Source organism: Lampetra fluviatilis, chromosome 24 (genome assembly GCF_964198595.1).
Source record: "Lampetra fluviatilis chromosome 24, kcLamFluv1.1, whole genome shotgun sequence".
NCBI lineage: Eukaryota > Metazoa > Chordata > Hyperoartia > Petromyzontiformes > Petromyzontidae > Lampetra > Lampetra fluviatilis.
The window spans coordinates 3,908,750-3,927,173 of NC_136298.1; the positions used below are offsets into that span (position 1 = coordinate 3,908,750).

The 18,424-nt window shown below is 51.0% G+C and overlaps 1 protein-coding gene across 2 annotated transcripts; it reads right to left on the reverse strand.

The window, feature by feature from the left end:
- Positions 1-334: 334 nt before the first annotated feature.
- On the reverse strand, positions 335-17,909 carry MRPL55 (mitochondrial ribosomal protein L55). 2 transcript variants are annotated; one of them, XM_078867537.1, is made up of 5 exons: positions 17,842-17,909; positions 17,339-17,433; positions 7,638-7,689; positions 4,678-4,855; positions 335-1,776 (listed from the first exon to the last, which is right to left on the reverse strand). In XM_078867537.1, the coding sequence occupies exons 1-5, from the start codon at positions 17,892-17,894 to the stop codon at positions 1,621-1,623; spliced, it is 534 nt and encodes a 177-aa protein (XP_078723663.1). In that variant the 5' UTR covers positions 17,895-17,909; the 3' UTR covers positions 335-1,620. The 2 variants fall into 2 exon arrangements, with proteins under 2 accessions (XP_078723663.1, XP_078723664.1); XM_078867538.1 differs by lacking the exons at positions 17,339-17,433; positions 17,842-17,909 and having other exon boundaries at positions 354-1,776; positions 7,638-7,775.
- Between the last annotated feature and the right edge of the window lie 515 nt (positions 17,910-18,424).

An 18,424-nucleotide genomic window follows, 5' to 3' on the forward strand; every position in this document is an offset into this window, starting at 1 on the left:
CTCTCATGCACTCTCCAGCATTCAAAGCCTCTTACCCATCTCCGAACAGCTCTCCGCCACTCGCCCAACAACGCTACCCATCAACAGCCCTGCTCGCACACATTGACACCATGCACCAAACACACAGTACCAGGACCAAGCACACGGTCGGCTTGTGGGCTATTTCCAACAATGCAAGAGGCTTTTAAAGAACCAAAAGAGAGAATATTTGTAGCGCACAGATATAAATGCATTCCGACCAAAGTGTTACGTGTCGTCAGAAAGGTGTTAACGTTGTGTGCAAGTAAATTGCCGTAAATGAACGAGCACTTGTAAGCCTTTTTATGTTATTTCAACGGGGCGTTTATTAAAAATATGTTTCCCTTCCCCTTGTAATCCTCGTTGAGACTGACGGCTACGTTGTCGACGGCCGTCGTCACGGCACACGAGGCAGGATGGGGGGGCGGGCAAGCCGACGGATGCTACACACACACACAAGATGTTTGATGGAAATCTGCGAATGATGAGAAAAAACCCGATCGCAACAGAAAAGCAGTTTTGTTGCCACGCGCGCTGCTCAGGCTTATGCAAGCGCGGCACACGGAGCGACGATACTTTACTGCCGCACGTTAACAACACAACAGCCGAGCACAGCCACGCATTATTAGCCGTCGCCTCTTGTCTCCAGGTTTCCTTTAATCGGTCTCTAAAACATTAACGGCTTGGTTTATTAAAGCAGAGTGGGGGGCTTATCTCGTTTACTGCGTAGATGACTTTGACACTCACTTGTGTTTTAAGAGGCTCGTGAGCACGTGTAGTTGGAGAAAAGCTGAGAGGGCAGGAAAATGTACATTTCACTTTCATGACACAATTATCTACAAAGATTGTGTGGAAACAAACACTTGGCGAACGATGCAAGAGACAAACCAAATTGGCAATTGCCTTTCCCATTTTCCCTAATTGCTTTGAGTTTTGTTATTTCAATGCTGATCAAGACAGGGTTACGTTAACATCTTGCGGTGAGGAGATGTCTAGTTTTAACAAGGCTTTCACGACACATTATCCATAAGAGGTTTTTTGGCTAATATTGAGCAAATGTGAACACTCCGGTGTGCTGAAGCACTAATTGGAATGTTTTATTTACGTGACAAACTTTACTAATTGGCTGTGTCAGATGGTGGCGGGATTAACGACACATTTATATTTACGCAATCTAACCCAAACAAAACCTCGTGTTTGTTGTCCTTCCCCCGCACCTCCGATTAGCACGGTTGGCTACTTTACGGTTTCGAAAGAAGTTCAATATACATACATATGTACGGGCGACGGACAGGAGTTGCGCGATCGACTCAAGCTCCTGTCAATAGCGGTTAGAGGTGATCGACAACGTGAGGTGGCACTGCCGTGGGAGATCGCAGTTGCGCTGTACAGGCCCCATCCGATGTGCAGTTCGGGTTTGTTACCACGAGTTCGACTTGACGTCCGACGTTCAGCCCGTGGAGCGAAACGTCGAGACGTCGCGCCGTACAACACGCGGCACAACCCGGACACGCATCGGAGAGCTGAACTTGGTTGGCCGAATACAGCAGCAGCCTCCGCAGACTCCGGGGGAGGGGGGGCGATTGCCCGGGGCCGGCAGCGTCACTTGTTCCTCCAGAACTTGCTGTAGGTGTCCGTGTGGAGCTCGTCGCCCAGGTCGTCCTCTGCGCTCGACTTTGGCCGTTCCTTACGGCCTCCGCGTGCCCGCAGTCGCGCCAGCTTCTCCTCCTCGCTCAGCGCGTCCAGGTCCACGGGAAGCTGTGCAGGGCACGGCACGGAGGGGCAAGGCAGGGCACGGTGCTCGCATCAGTGACGGTGGAAGAGGCTGCGGTCTCGAGCTTTAGGAAGAGGAACCGTGCTCGTGAATGGACGCACGCTTGCAACTCCAGTCAACGGATGCAATCTGACAAAGGGGGGCGTGGAGAGGGGGGGGGGGGTTTGGGTGGCCGTTTCACTGAGCTCCCCCGGAGCGGCAGTGGCCATAATGCAAGGATGTGATGCAAGAATTAAGATTGTGCACGATGGTTGCAGTGCTTGGATGGTGGTTGATGACAATACAAAACAAGTTGCGTTTATAAAACATGCAAATGCGATGCGACCGCAACTCTTTGTCTAAAATAGCTTATTTAATATTCATACAAATTGTATGCATTTGCTGTCTTTTGGATAATGTCGGGTACCACGAAGTTTTTTTTATTTACGGCAGATGTATTATTGTGCTAAAGAATATACTGAATATTTAAATATTTAACTTGTAATATGTAGTGGTAGTAATAATAATGTACAGCACCTTGGAAATTAACTGCTGGATGAGCACTTCCCCCACTACCTTGTGATGGCAGCAGGGGTTATTTGAGCGTACCTCCTCGTCAGCACAGGCTGGTGAAGGTGGCGGACCAAAGACCAGTTTGAGATCACTCGCCACTGATATTACAATGGACATATTTACGCAGCGAACCATGCTAATTAGAGCCATGAAAGATTTGAGATATAGATGAGTACATGTATTCAGAAAAGCACAAGACGGAGCTAAGATAGAGATCTATTCAGAAGAGAGACATCACAGAGAAACAGGACAGTGATTCATACATTAATTTTGGGTGGGATCAATTCATAAAGTTGTCACGTGAACAAACGTGCCAATTTTTTGCAAATAAAAGCTAGGAAAGAGCTCGGTTACCTGCCCCACCAAATAAAAACCTTGATAAACTCTACTATAAACTAAACTTTTTATTTTACCAGGTAAGGCAGACTGAGCTATATAGCTATTTTTCAGAAGTGGTCTGGCCACAAATGATAGCGCAACGAAGTGTACATATGTTGAACTTCTTTCGCATTCCTTACGTCGACATTTTTAGCAGCCAAATACTCGAAACACACGTTTCTAAATATGGAGGGAAAAAACCGGAGGATGCAGAGAAATATCCACACGACCACGGGGAGAACATTGCAAACTCCAAATATACAGCAGGCGTCAGGGTTGGGATAGAACCCACGACCTCCTGTATACCAGGCGAGGTAGTGAGCATCTCGCCACCGTGGTGTCTTTGTGGTGAAAAAGGGATTGGAGGTGCATGTCTGTAATCCAGCGCTCTTAGAGACAAGCAAGATTGCTGGAATTTCCCACAAAGACATTCGGTTCCATCCCACACTTGGATCATTAACAGTTATTTTAAAAATCCTTTATATTAAGTTCGCTGCCAGACAATCATCTGACCCATAGGTGGCAGCCATCTCAAGCCAGAGGACAAGAGGACTCTAGCCGCCCCGATGCCACGCATATAAAGGATTTATAGTGAAAAACTTTGTTTTTACGGGTTAATTTTTTTCATTTTAGGGTTAGGACTTAAAAAACACTGAGACGTAGCTAGACAACCCAAAAGGGTGAAGAGTCTGTCTTGACAGGGTCACAGCAACTGTGTGGTAATTTTTACTACTCAAAGCAGTATTTCACAGCTATGAAAATCTTAACTATTTTACCAGCAGACTTTAACCCAAAGTCTAACCTCCATGTCAGTGCATTTCTCGACGACTTTATTATTTTCTCTCCACAGCAATGTGGTCACCCAAATGGTCTGTAAATCAATTACCAGAATTCCAGTGAAGTTAATCAAAGTTCACACCTGTCTAGAATATTATATTAAACCAGGACACTTTGACAATGTGCATTGACATTTTATTCAAAGGGCAACATCACCTGCACAAATACCGTTGTGCCATTAAACAATCAAACGACAGTAAAGTCCCATTATCCCCTGAACTTGGGCATAAGATCTTAACATGTGACCCAGCGGTCCAGAGGCACACATTTTTTAAGCGACAGCGCTGCCGTGTTGTTGTTGTTTCATTTGAATCTCTCGAACACTCCGAATGGTTTCGCAACGTTCTGTAAAGAATGTTCCTTGACTGCACGCCAAGGCACACCTCTTTGATGGCCAGCTGGGTCACGGCGCGCATGGCAACGGAGGGCTACCGCTCATGTTGACTGAACGCGTGAACCCGAGACTACTACCGTGACATGCGGTGAAGTGAAGTGCTCCTTGGTAAAAAAAACGCACTCAACTCAATTGAAATGTGAGGTCAAATCCTTGTTAGCTGTTGGCTTGGTCCATCATGCCCCCAGGGTTGATAAAAAAGAAATGTCATACCACTGTGGTCATGGCTTAAAAGAAACCGGCCACCGCTCGGGGAAAATTCTGGAATTTTGGTCACTGGCTTGAGGCCACCATTGCATTGTACAGTCTGTTCTCCTATAACGCGGTAGTTGCGTTCCTGAAGAACATCGCGTTTTGGAAAATCGCGTTATAATATCAGGTAAAGCGCAGTTCGCGATAACACGTGTGCTGCGTAACGCAAGCTGAACAAAGATTGAGGCACGTGGGTAGCATCCAGAATCATCGAACAGCATCCCGCCTTGTGTGATGCTACGCAGAGGCAGCCGTTCTACCGCTTATTCCTACTTGCCTGACGTAGTTCCGTTTACTCGATCAGTTTGTAAAGAATTAGTATCCGTGTTACAAAAAATGTGTTCCCTCATACATTCATCGCGTTATATCCAATTCGCGTTCTGAAAACACGCAGCATTATAGGAGAACGGACTGTATATTTGAACGGCAAGACAATTTAGACTTTTTGGTTCTCACGATCACGTCTCCGTACCATAATGATTTTCTTGGGCTCTGTGTAGCGGATCCGCACAGTGGAGCCGTCCGGTCGAGCCAGCAGCAGCGTGTACGGCCGCGGATACACGTTCCTCGCCGTTCGCACCACGGACGCTCGGTTCGAGTTGAAACGCCGCGGCGACGACGGCAACAACGGCCTCGGCAGTAGACAACACCTGAGGGATTGGGAAGAACAAAGCCCACGCACACGGCCATACGTGAGAGGCGAGATTTCTCGTCTAGCTGTGAAGGTGCAGGTGTTGTTAGTGAGCACATTTTAAGGTCGGTACGGCACTCCAGGACAAGCTACCTTTGTCTCTCCCCAGTGGTAATGTTGTTTGACAGACCATCCCAGGCAGACATGGGGTCAGTTATACTGGTAGGAACCTCCTGGTTACACCAGTCCATAGGGGATTATTGAATCCGTCGTGCAGGGAGGGGCTGGGTGGGGAGGTGAGGGGCTGGGTGGGGAGGGGCTGGGTGGGGAAGGGCTGGGTGGCTAGGGGCTGGGTGGGCCTGGTGGGGGGTGGGAAGGGTGGGGCTGGGTGGGGAGGGGCTGGTCACCCCGTGGTGCCCTTATAAAACTCAACGTTTAACCTACTCACGCCGGCTTGTGCCCACACTCACAGTCAGGCATATTTGCGGAATACACCACGCCGCCGTTGACCCTGGCCATTGACCGAGCAACCCAACGTTCCTACCAGCTCCCTCCGCAGGAATGTGTTAATTACACCAGCATTGTTGGATGCAATTAAAATGACATCGCCATTACAATTTGCTGTGAATGACACAATTACAACTGTAACTGATCCCAGCACTGACTCCTGGTAAGCATTTAAGACAACCTAAGAGAGGTCCAGATATCACTGGCCACTGACTTCCCTGGTCAAGAATCGAGCCAAGGTTTCTGAGATCGCAGAGCAGTGCGCGACCACTGCTTCACCAACACCATTCTTTTTCTTTCGTGCAAGCAGGATGGAAAATCCGAGTTTTTTAATGTATTTTAGTTGAATGCTACGTTTTTTTCCAAATAATCCAAGGAGGCGGTAGACGCTGTATGGATCGCATACACTAAGACATTATTGTTTTCTACTCCCGGTGCCTGCGCATACCAACATTAAATACCATTTCAACACAGAATGTTGTTTGTCTTTATTAACATCTTTGAATTGTGCTATCGGTGTCAAGTTGTGAGACAAAGACCGTTTCATGTGGAGCTCCGGAAGAACACGCCACCTTCCCCAATATCTGCCCCTCCACTTCGTAAGGGGCCATCCATTGAGTAGGTATGCAAAAATCTGTCAAAACTTGACCCCTCCCTGTACGGACGCGAACTTTTTACCCCCCACCTGCGTACGTACGATTGACGCACCCCCCGAATCCTATAGAACGGTCAATATTGGATCCACGCAGAAACGATCAAGAATTAATAATATTAACGTGTTTAAGCAAACAGTCTACCGCCGGCTACATGAAGAATTAAGTTGCATTCCTTTAAAAAGTTTGTCTGGTGTCGGCTAGGTTCAAACGCCGACTGAACCTAAGCGAACAGGTGACACATTATCTGGATGTCGTCAACAGGCGCAGTGTCAGTCTGAAGCACAGCAGCGTGATAGCTGCAGTCAGGGGCACACAAGTGACACCTCTCCCACAGTCCCACTTCTCCCGGCAGTACTTGTTGTCTAACAGCTGAAGAAACTGAACTGTGGCTCATTTGGAGGCCAATGTAGACAAATTATTATCGAGGCTTCACCCTCCCGTTTCATTGTCAGTAGACCCCCATACGCAAGCGTACGCATGTGGGTTAACCCCCCCTCACCCCGCCATGCGTACGTACGAAATGGATGCCCCCTAAACGTATCCTTTCCACGTCAAAATCAACCACACACACAACCTTCTTTCTGAGCGCGCATTTCAGACAATGTGTGTTCAACAAGCAAACGCTGGACCGCTTTCTGCATCGGGTGTCTCGTTAGCAGTCAGGCTCGGCTCATAATTGATCTCGGGATCAGATCGCATGAATGAAATGTGTGTCGTAGACCCTATGCCGTGAAACAGACGTCAATTAAGAAATATTGGTCGCGAAAGCCTACGTTGGTTCAATTTGAATGTAGAGTCAGTGCTTGTTTGAACCAATCAACGCCGGTGAATTGCCTTTGTACAAGGTGATGTATTTACTCAGTCGCCGTCCCCCTAACAGTGACATGTGGCACGGTTGAGGGCAATGACATTGACCCGCGTGGCATGGGGAGAGGCTCTCATCCAGCAGTGGATTTACCATGGAACTTGCATGCACACATCCCTTACCAGTGCAAGTATCACGCTTTGGCGTTCGCCAAACCTGAAGCGTCCTACATCGCATGAAGTCTCTCCGGAAAAAGATTGCGTCCCAATTAATTATTGTGCAGCTTTAAACGTGAACGTGCAATGGGGTGGATGGTGGGGCAGGGCTTAGCGCGCGGCGCTCACCAACCCGGCCACACGAGGAGTTCAATTCCCGGTTAACATCAGTGGCGAGTGATACGAAAAGCACGTCTGGCCACCCCCTTTCACAACCCCTACGGCCGACACGGCGTGGGGAAGCCTTCATCCAGCAGTTGATTTGTGTAGCATTGAATATATACTGTACCGCACGACTGCACATGACATTCACGTCAGTATAAACATACTACAAAGCATCGCGTCATTTGTGTGAAATCCGATTTTTAGATATCGCCTATTTGGCTCAACTGCAAACTTGTCTACAGTTTCGTTCTCTTTTAATTTGCTAAAATTTCGCGATTCCCACCGGCTCGACGTGCCCGGCTCGGCCGTGATAGGGCACGCCCTGACCCGGCTAAGAATCTATCCGAGAGCCGGTGACTCCCGGAGGCCTAAGCTCGGTTGACCGGCGGCAAATGTTCGTTGAGCGAAACGAAGGGAAAAAATAAACGTAACCGCGATTGCAGCTCGCCTCACCTCGCGGACGAGGAGGCGACTCTGGCGAGAGGGGCGAGAGGCTTTAACAATCCTAACAGAGGGACAAACATCGCTGGTTTGCGTTCAACTCCGCCCGCGAGGCAGAGTTCGGTGTGTTAGAGGTCAGGTGACGTCATGTCGTCCAAGCGCTAAATCCATACGTCACGTCCGCCACCAAAGTTTTGCGATTAAAATATTAAAACCTTTTGTTTTTTGGCAGTATCAAAATGATGAAACAGTAAGAATTCGTTTTACCCTTGTTCGCAAACCAATAGATATTTTTTATTTGACCAGGTAAGGGGCCGTCCATAAATGACGTCACGCGATTTTGGACGATTTTTGACCCCCCCCCCCTAGTCACATGGCATCACAAAAAGTCAGACCCCCCCCTCAAATATGACGTCACAAAGCTCTGCCCCCCCCCCCCAAAAAAAATTTATTTTAAACTATTGTCATTGTAGTGGGTATTTAATGTGGAAAAAACATTTATTAAAAAGTCTATATAATTAAGCAGAAGGTGTTGTCTATATTTATTTAAAGTTGCGAATTTTTATGTGACGTCACATTTCTCACCCCCCCCCCCTTCGTCACACATCGTCACAAATGTCTAACCCCCTCCTCCCTAGGTGCGTGACGTCATTTATGGACGGCCCCTAAGGCCCCACTGAGCTCATTTTAAATCCTTTATATTAAGGTCGCTTGCTTGCTTAGGACCGTGCAAATCTTTAGGTCGTTTTTTAACCCACTTCCCGTGATCCAATCGAGCTGACATTTTGCACACAGACTCGTTGTGCGTGACAATTAATGTTCGTGAAATTTTTTTCCAAAATTTTACACTTTTTAGGACAAAATATTATATTTAATTACCAATTGCTTAATGGTGCAATGCAATCATCTGACCCATAGGTGACAGCCATCTCAAGCCAGAGGACGATAGGACTCTAGCCGCCACGCATATAAAGGATTTATATTGAAAAACTTTGTTTTTACGGGTTATACTTATTCAGAAGCGAGCTGGCCACGAATGCCAGCTTCGGCAAAGTGGCTTTATCAACCAGTGGACATTCACAGCAGCCAAGCACTCTAACCGCGTGATCGTCTTCTTCATTCTAAATGTTGAGAGGGGAAAAAAACCGGAGGACCCGGAGAAAAATCCACGCGACCACGGGGAGAGACACCGCAAACTCTAAATATACAGCGCAGGGTGCTTCAAAAAAATAGCAACACTTACATGGGACTATCGTTTTTTTATGGAAAAATAACGGATAATGCACTGTAACGTGATAACAAATGTGTAGGGGTCTTACGGAGGGAATATGTGTCGAGCTGATATGTATGGGATCCAACGGGAAACTAGCACAGTGGGCGGGGCTACGTCAGTGCACGGGCAGGTGCCCTCTACGACGTCCGCGCTTCGGACGTTACGATCCCCCGGGGCCCCACCCCTCAGGTATCAAAGGGAAATGTATCGGGGGGCTAGGGGAGTTGGGTTAGCTAAGAAGAGAAGACGGAAGACGTCCCAGATAGAGCCCTGGTCTCCCCCTGCTACGCCGTCCTTGTCAGGACCGCGCAGGCTCGAGTCAGTGGCGTGGTGCCAGAGCCAGAGCCAGGGTTGGTCTGGACTCTGAGTACCGGGCCCGACTGACCAGTGTCGGGCCAAGATAGCCTCCCCTAGTCCACGAGAGGAGGGCTCTGAGGCAGGCTAGGTTTAGCCTAGAGGTGTGTCCTCAGATAGACGGGTGAGGGGGCCGATACCCCCTCAGTGTGTATGTCACAACGTGTGGTGTTAAATAAACAAGTGTGCCTCCAACTCCGGTGTGAACGATTCATAAGAGTACTACATCTGGCGTCAGAAGTAAACAACGAACATGGACACGCGCCGAACAGCTCGGGCCGGGGTACAGGAGGCGGAGGACACCGCGGGAAGTGCGGTACCAGAGACGGCTGAGGGGGCCAACGAGCAGCCGGGACCGAATGAGTCTTTACCGGGCCATCGGGAGGAAGGGGAGTCGCTGTCCGACGGGCTGCGGCTGGCGCACGCGAGGTTGGCGGAGCTGCTATACGCTGCTGCCGCCACACTCGAGACCATCACTCGGCTGGGGGCTGCTGGACCACCGCGAGGCGAGGACAGCCGACGGCCGTTGCACCTTCCCGCCATTTCTAACGTCGGCACTTTTGAAAGTCCCGCCATCGCCGCAGCAGCTGCCGAGGGCGTGGCCAACCTCAACTTGGGGTCCGACATCGACTCCGCTGGAGCTGCCGCGTCACCGCCTTCGGACGGAGCGTCACTATCTGCGCGACAGGCGATTACAGCTGCCGTTCGTGCTGACGCTCGGCCGAGTCGCGGGGACATCAAAGTGCGGTCCTCCACGGCGGTCGCGGCACTACACCAAAGACTACCCCCGCTGAAGGAGTTCGTGGCTGAGGAGGGCGACTGGGGGGGATTTCAGCGGCGCTTCCTCGCGCATCAAGAGATGGCGGGGTGGTCAGACGACGAAGCCCTCTGCGCACTACCGGCGCTCCTGGACGGCGACGCCCTCGCCGCTCTTACGTCCGCATCGAGGGACAAGCGCTCTACTCTTCAGATGGCGCTGCAATTGCTGGCTGGGGTTTACGGACCATCGGCCGAGTGTAGGCAGCGATTCTACGACCGCCAGCGGGGTGCGAAGGAGTCGCCCCTCGCCTACCGTACCAGCCTTCTGGCGCTCGCAAAGACGGCCTTCCCTCGTATGGATGACCAAGGCGTCGACGCCATGGTCACCGAGAAGATCCTTCTGCTGGCGGACGACCTGGACGTCGCCATCGTCGCGCAGGAGGACGTGGAGATGGGTTCCCTCCAAGCGGCGCGCCTCCTCCACGCCAACCTCCTGTCGCAGCGAAGGAAGGCCAGCAGGGCAGCTGCCGGCCGTACGGTGGCTGCCGTCACCTCACCGACGGAGGAGGTCTACGCCGCCGACTTCCGACACCAGCAACGGATGGGAGCGCGGGCGGACCGGGATGGCCCGACCCGCCCCGACCGCCCATCTTCACCACCTGCGCTCCCGCGCTGCTATAACTGCGGCGTCCGGGGCCACGTCGCCTTGGGGTGCCGTTCTCCTCGACAGCGGGGGACGACGCCTCGCCGGGACGCCGGCCCTCCTCCTCCTCCTCCCAAGCTCCACCGACATGACCCGGCGAGTCGCGGCACCCCACATGTTTGGCCAAAGCACACACCCGTTACACATGTACACACCGCAACGAACGGGGGGCCAACATTGCACGCCATGGGGCAAACACGAACCACTATGGGGACCAAATTCGAACCAGCCCAGTGGTCCGTGTTGGCCCATCGCGTTCTAGCTGCGCCGTCGGGCTCGTCGGCCGTAGTAGGGTATATTGACGGGATCGAAGTGCGTATCCTCGTCGATACAGGTGCGTCGGCAACCATCATTTCGGAACTAATATACAACATTCTCCCTGTCCAAAGTCGTCCCTTGCTACCGGTTAATGTGCCATTCTACGCTGCTAACGGGGGCTCACTGGGTATCATGGGGCAGATTCGCGCGCAAATTTCGATCGGTGATATTAAATTGTCCGGCCCTATTTTTGTGTCCTCCTCGCTGGCGGTTCCGTGCCTGCTGGGGACGGATTTCTTGGGCAAAATGCCGATTCGGATCATGATTAATCAGGGTTGCATTGAACTCCCGTCGGGACGGCGGATGGCGTTTTTGCCTTCCCCTACTACGGATCGTTCGGCGCTCGCGACGGTACCCGCGTTTGTAGTTCAGACGGTTCGCGTGCCGCCAGGGGCACAAATGTTGGTACCCCTGAAGCTTCGTAGGCCCTTCGCTAAGGGTCTTGGGGACCAGGGTGTCCTGCTCGGCCCATCTAGGGCTGGGGTTAGCGGGCCGCATTTGATTCCCGCTCAGACCATTGTGAGGGGGGACGGGGACCCCTTCATCGCGGTCCTCAATGTGGGGTCGCAGGCCGTGGTAATTCCCCAGGGGACCGTGCTTGCTCACGCAACGCCGGTGCCCTGTGAGGAGTCTGTCGCAAATCACGTGCATGCTGCCACTCTGCCGACTCCACATTCGGACACCGATGAAGGGTGGCTTGAGGCGCTTTGTGCGGGATCGACGGACCTGTCGGATGTAGGGCGTCAAAAACTTAGGACACTGTTGCGCGAATTCGCCGATGTGTTTAGTCAAAACAAATTCGATCTGGGCTGCACCCAATTGCTGCGTCACCATATTGATACTGGTGACAGCGCGCCCATACGCCAAAATCCCTTCCGGCTGAGTCCCGCCGAGAAGGAACATGTCAAATCGGCTGTTGATGACATGTTAGCCGCCGATATCATTTCTCCCTCTACCAGCCCGTGGGGAGCACCGATCGTTCTGGTAAAGAAACAGGATGGATCGTTGCGGTTTTGCGTCGATTTTCGCCGCCTCAACAAAATTTCCGTTGCTGACGCATACCCGCTTCCCCGTATTGATGAATCACTCGACGCCTTGGCGGGGGCGCGATTCTTCTCCACATTGGATTTGCTTTCGGGATTCTGGCAGCTTCCTCTGGATGATGAATCTAAGCCTAAAACCGCTTTCCGTACGCCACATGGTCTCTTCCAATTTAACCGGTTGCCGATGGGATTACACTCGGCGCCGGCGACTTTCCAGCGATTGATGGAATTGGTTTTGGCTGGATTGCAGTGGGATTCGTGTTTAATCTATTTGGACGACGTTATCGTCTTTAGCAGAACATTCGACGAGCATCTCCAGAGGTTGCGGGCCGTTTTCCTCAAAATGCAGGCTGCTAATTTGAAATTTAAACCCCAAAAGTGTCATTTGTTGCGCGAATCGGTACGTTATTTGGGGCACATCGTAGGGCGCTCGGGTATTGCTACCGATCCCGCCAAAACGCAGTGCGTCAGCTCCTGGCCAACTCCCACCTCGGTGGGAGAGGTCAGGAGCTTTGTGGGTTTCGCGTCATACTACCGACGTTTTGTCGCGGACTTTGCCACCATTGCTAAACCCCTGCACGCTTTGACGTCAAAGGGGGTCCGTTTCCATTGGGGACAGGAGGAGGAGGCTGCGTTTCACTCACTTCGGGACGCTCTGGTTAATGCCCCTCCCCTGGTTTATCCTGATTTCTCAAAACCCTTTGTGCTCGATACTGACGCGAGCAACACAGGTATTGGGGGCGTGCTGTCCCAGGTGGTCGAGGGCGTCGAACGGGTGGTCGCGTACGGTAGCCGAGTGTTGTCTCCGGCGGAGCAACGATATTGTGTCACGCGTCGGGAACTGCTGGCAATTGTCTACTTCATCCAGCAGTACCGGCCGTATCTGTACGGACAGTGTTTCACCGTCCGTACAGACCATGCAGCGCTACAGTACGCCCTGCGAGTCCAACAACCATCGGGACAATTGTCTCGATGGCTGGAGGTTCTCCAGGATTTTGATTTTCAGACCACGTACCGTAAGGGCGTTCGCCACACCAACGCGGACGCCCTGTCACGCATGCCGACCACCCCCGAATGCGCATGCCTCCTGGGGTCGGGTCGGTGCAGGCATCCTGCTGAATTGCCTGTCCTGGTCTTGGCGGCTGCTGATGACGCAGCATCAATGACTAATTCTATCGCACAACAGGGTTCTGATTCCCTGTTGGGGTTGCCTGCTACGGAATGGGGCCGGTTGCAAATGGAAGATACTTCCCTCCTTGCGTTGCGCCGCCGCGTCGGGGACCGGGGGCGGGGGAGGGGTGATGCCGACGCATGGGAAATGCTCGGTGGGTTGTTAATGCATTGGGACGGGAAATCCCATCGCCACCGGCTAGTGGTCCCTTCGGGGTTACGGGGTAGGGTGGTGTGGGCCGCTCACGAGCGCCTCCTCCACCTGGGTACCCAAAAGACCCTGGCCTTGCTCCAACTTGATTTCTTTTGGCCGGGCATGACAAGGGATGTCGGGGATCTGCTAGCATCGTGCCCTAGATGTGCGCAGCGCAAACCACCAGCGAAGGAGTCGAACCCGCCCCTGCAATCTATCAGGGTTTCCCGGGTGAACGAACTCGTCGCGCTGGACATTCTAGGACCGTTCCCCGCCACCCCTAGGGGAAATAGGTATTTGCTAACCGGGGTTGAATATTTCACGCGCTGGCCTATGGCCTGGCCCCTGGCCAACCAGTCGGCGGCAGCCATCGTGGAGGCCTTTGTCCAGGGATACGTCCTTGACAAAGGTGCTCCCGAGAGGCTGCTGACTGACCAGGGTAAAAAATTTTCAAGCAAATTGCTCAAACAGGTCTGTGACATCCTTGGCACTAAAAAGATTCGCACCTCTCCATATCACCCACAAACCGACGGGATGGTCGAGCGGTTGCATCGTACCATCACGTCGATGCTGTCGCAGCACGTTTCTGACTCACAGACGGATTGGGATTTGAAAATTCAGGGGGTCCTGTCAGCATACCGGTTGGCCCCCCATACTGCGACGGGATTTTCCCCCTTTTTCCTTATGTACGGCCGCGAGCCGGAGCCACCTGTTCAGGCCCAACTGCAGATCCCGGCGCCGCACGGAAAGACTCAATTGGCCGAACACGTTAAATTCAACCTGGAAAAATTAACGGAGGCTCGGGATGCTGCCATGCAAAATTCTGCCAGGCGGCAGAGGGCTAATGAGCGCCTCAGAATGCGTCGCGCGCATGTAATACAGTGGAAGCCGGGGGACAGGGCGTGGTTGCACTGTCCCCAGGTACCGCTCGCGTCCTCCTCTAAACTGCTGCGACCGTGGCGGGGTCCCGTCGAGGTGGTTGAGGTCCTGAGACCTCAGTGCGTGCGCATTCAATGGGGGAGGCGCCGGTGGTTTGTACACCCTGCCAGGCTAAAACCCTTCGTTGCGGTGCGAGATCCCACTACACACGCGCGTGGCCAAGCATGTGGGGGGGCGTCCGACTCAGAGGGGTCTTCTCCGTTGCTCCCGCCTAACGTGCTGCCGGCTGTCCCACCCCCAGGCGCACCGGGAGTGACGGGCTCACGCCCGACGACCCCCGCAGGGGATGCTGAGGGTCTTGCGACGTCGGCAACAGACTCGCTCTGTGACGAACACCTGCCGGCCAACGACCTGCCGGCCGACGACCTGCCGGCCGCGCCTGTCCCGTGTGACGGGCCGGCGGCGAGAACGCGCGCAAAAATGCGCAGACTCTTGTGAAAAAAAAAGAGAGAAGAAAATTTTTTTTTTTTGGGTCTTTTGTGCTTTCTCTTCCGGTGTACATTCGCATGTTGTGCTCACGGTGTGGGGCGTCCGTGCTGTGTTCCGGGCACGTGCCGCGCTGCGTTGTACGATTATTGTGTTGTGCGTGTTGTGTGTGTTGTGTGTGTTGTGTGTGTTGTGCGTCGTCTGTGGGGGGGCTGGAGGGGGACTCCAGGTAAAGATACACGTGTATATACGCTCGTCCTACGGTTTTCGTATTTATTCGCGGGGGGGGGTTCGTCGGATTATTTTTTTTTCTTTCTTCCTGGTGTTATGCTCGTTGCGTTATTGTTCAAAAAAAAAAAAATGAGGCACACGCTGGGGTATCGAGGGCTGAATAAACTTTTATTGTCGATGTTGCAGCCGGGACGGCTGCGAGCTGTACAGGGGGGGGTGATGTAGGGGTCTTACGGAGGGAATATGTGTCGAGCTGATATGTATGGGATCCAACGGGAAACTAGCACAGGGGGCGGGGCTACGTCAGTGCACGGGCAGGTGCCCTCTACGACGTCCGCGCTTCGGACGTTACGATCCCCCGGGGCCCCACCCCTCAGGTATAAAAGGGAAATGTATCGGGGGGCTAGGGGAGTTGGGTTAGCTAAGAAGAGAAGACGGAAGACGTCCCAGATAGAGCCCTGGTCTCCCCCTGCTACGCCGTCCTTGTCAGGACCGCGCAGGCTCGAGTCAGTGGCGTGGTGCCAGAGCCAGAGCCAGGGTTGGTCTGGACTCTGAGTACCGGGCCCGACTGACCAGTGTCGGGCCAAGATAGCCTCCCCTAGTCCACGAGAGGAGGGCTCTGAGGCAGGCTAGGTTTAGCCTAGAGGTGTGTCCTCAGATAGACGGGTGAGGGGGCCGATACCCCCTCAGTGTGTATGTCACAACGTGTGGTGTTAAATAAACAAGTGTGCCTCCAACTCCGGTGTGAACGAGTCATAAGAGTACTACAAATGTATGTTATTAACTTCAAAAAGTCAAAAGTCATCCCCTTGTTCGCCAGCGTTGTCAACGCGTGCCTGGAGTCGTATCCAGGTGGTCTCCAGAGCCCGGACACACATTTATTGTGGTGTTGTTGCAAATTCTCAGAAGTGTTAACATTTTTTTTAAAGCAGCCTGTACAGCAATCCAGGTGTCAGGGTCACGATCGAACCCCACGACCTCCTGCACACCGGGTGAGGTAGTTAACATCTCGCCACCGTGGCAAGGTATTAAGTCTGCACGTTTTGCATTAACCACACACTACTTATGCAAAACATGCAAACAAACGTGCTCTGATAATAATTATAGACACACTGCCTTTGAAACGGATTGGCCTACAGCAGAAACGTCATTATGGCCTCGTCTCGCCACCAGTGTTAGACCAGAGGACGCCAAAAGGCGAACGGTGCAAAGACAATGCAAGTCTTCTTTGTTCTTTCGGTAAAGTCACGTAGAAGGGAAATAATAAAATAATGAAAATAAAACGTAACAAGTAAACCCGTAAAAACAAAGTTTTTCACTCTAAATCCTTTATATGCGTGGCAGCTAGAGTCCTCTCGTCCCCTGGCTTGAGATGGCTGCAATCTATGGGTCAGATGATTGTCTGCCAGTATTAAGCAATTGGTAATTAAATATTTAATTTGTTTTCCCTAAACAGTGTAAAAAAAATTCACGAAAATTAACTGTCACACACAACGAGTCAGTGTGGAAAATGTCAGCTCGATTGGATCACGGGAAGTGGGTTAAAAAACGAGCGAAATATTTGCACGGTCCTAAGCAAGCAAGCGAACTTAATATAAAGGATTTAAAATATATTCGCCTGTGGAGGACGCGGGGATCGATCCCGCGACCTATGGCATGGGAAGCGAGGGCACTACTAACTGCGCTACTCCGCCACGGCCTGTGGAGAGGTTACGCTCTGGGCTCTTATACTGTGACGTTCAGCCAAAGCGATGAATGAGTTCTATTTGAATATATGTAAAATAAAACATTTTTGCCTAAAAAGTGTAAAATTTTGGGAATTTTTTTCACGAACATTAATTGTCTGGCACAACGAGTCTGTGTGGAAAATGTCAACTCGATTGGATCACGGAAAGTGGGTTAAAAAACGACCGAAAGATTTACACGGTCGCAAGCAAGCACGCAAGCAAGCAAGCACGCAAGCAAGCAAGCATGCGAACGTAATATAAAGGATTTAATAAAATACAATTCTCACGATGTTTCGGCCACAACGCAAGCAGCCGTCCTCAGGTGAAAGACAGCGTCTGAATTCATTCATGAGAATTCATGAGAATTGTCTTTTATTATGTTTAATTTTTTTTATTTTATTATTTCCCTTCTACGTGACTTTACCGAAAGAACCAATAAGATGAATCCCTGCAGTCACGAAAGCTTTAAATCGACAATGCAAGTGTCAGAGAAAATGTTAAAGTAACCAAAAAAAACGTTTACGAATGCATGTTGAGCGTAGAGAATTTAACTTTTGAACAAATAACAGCTACTTACCCTCGTGGCTCTCTGCTGCTCGAGCAACGGAGCCACCTATGACATCCTCCATGTCACAAACACCTATTGGGCCGTCCATAAATGACGTCACGCACCTAGGAGGGGGGGGGGTCAGACATTTGTAACGATGTGTGACGAGGGGGGGGGGGTGTGAGTAATGTGACTTTCACGTAAAAATGCGCAACTTTAAATAAATATAGACAACACGTTCTACTTAATTAAATAGACTTTTAAATAAATGTGTTTCTCTCCACATTTGTGAATCAACATGCATTCAGAATATTTGGCTGTTATATATATCCACGCGATAAGCCACTTCATTGAGCTATCATTTGTGATAGCCAGGTCGCTTCTGATAAAATATCTCTATAGCTCTGTGGACCTTACCTGCTTTAAAAAAAATTGTCGAAAGAACAGCTCTCCAAACCTCCAAGTGAAGATTGCAATAAGCCTCCTCATTCTCGGGTGTGAGATATCGTAGTGGACTATGAAAATGGTCCCACCTCTTTCTCTCAGCCGGTTGGAACACAACCTTGTCCGTCAGCCAGAGTTTCATGCTGCCCCCGGTTCAGACCTCGCCGCTGTGTGAGCCTCCCGTCTTGAACCTCACATATTTCTTCTCAGCAGGAAGGCTGTAAAATGCCAAACGCGCATTTAAATATGATTTGAAGCTTTAGTTCTACTTAATGACGGTTGCTTGTGTTGCAAACGAAACGTCGTGACTTTACCGAAAGAACCAAAGAGGTCATTTAAATATTCAATAGCTACCTGTCACCGAAAAACTGTGGGCTTGAATTGGGTCAGAAGGGCATGTATATAATTTCTCAACCCAATAGATAAACACAGGCACACAAACTAAATGTGGTATCTATAAATGTTTCATTTCCACGTGTAATTAGTAACGTTACTTAAGAGTCGATCCCTCACTAAAGCCAATAGTGTACTAATCAGGGATCAGTGTCCCAGCATATAGTGCAAAGTTATCTTCAATGTCATTGTGGATACTATTACAACATGAATAATTGGACTATATGTCTCCGTATATATATTTGTCCCTCCATGTACAAAATAAAAAGTATTTTCTTA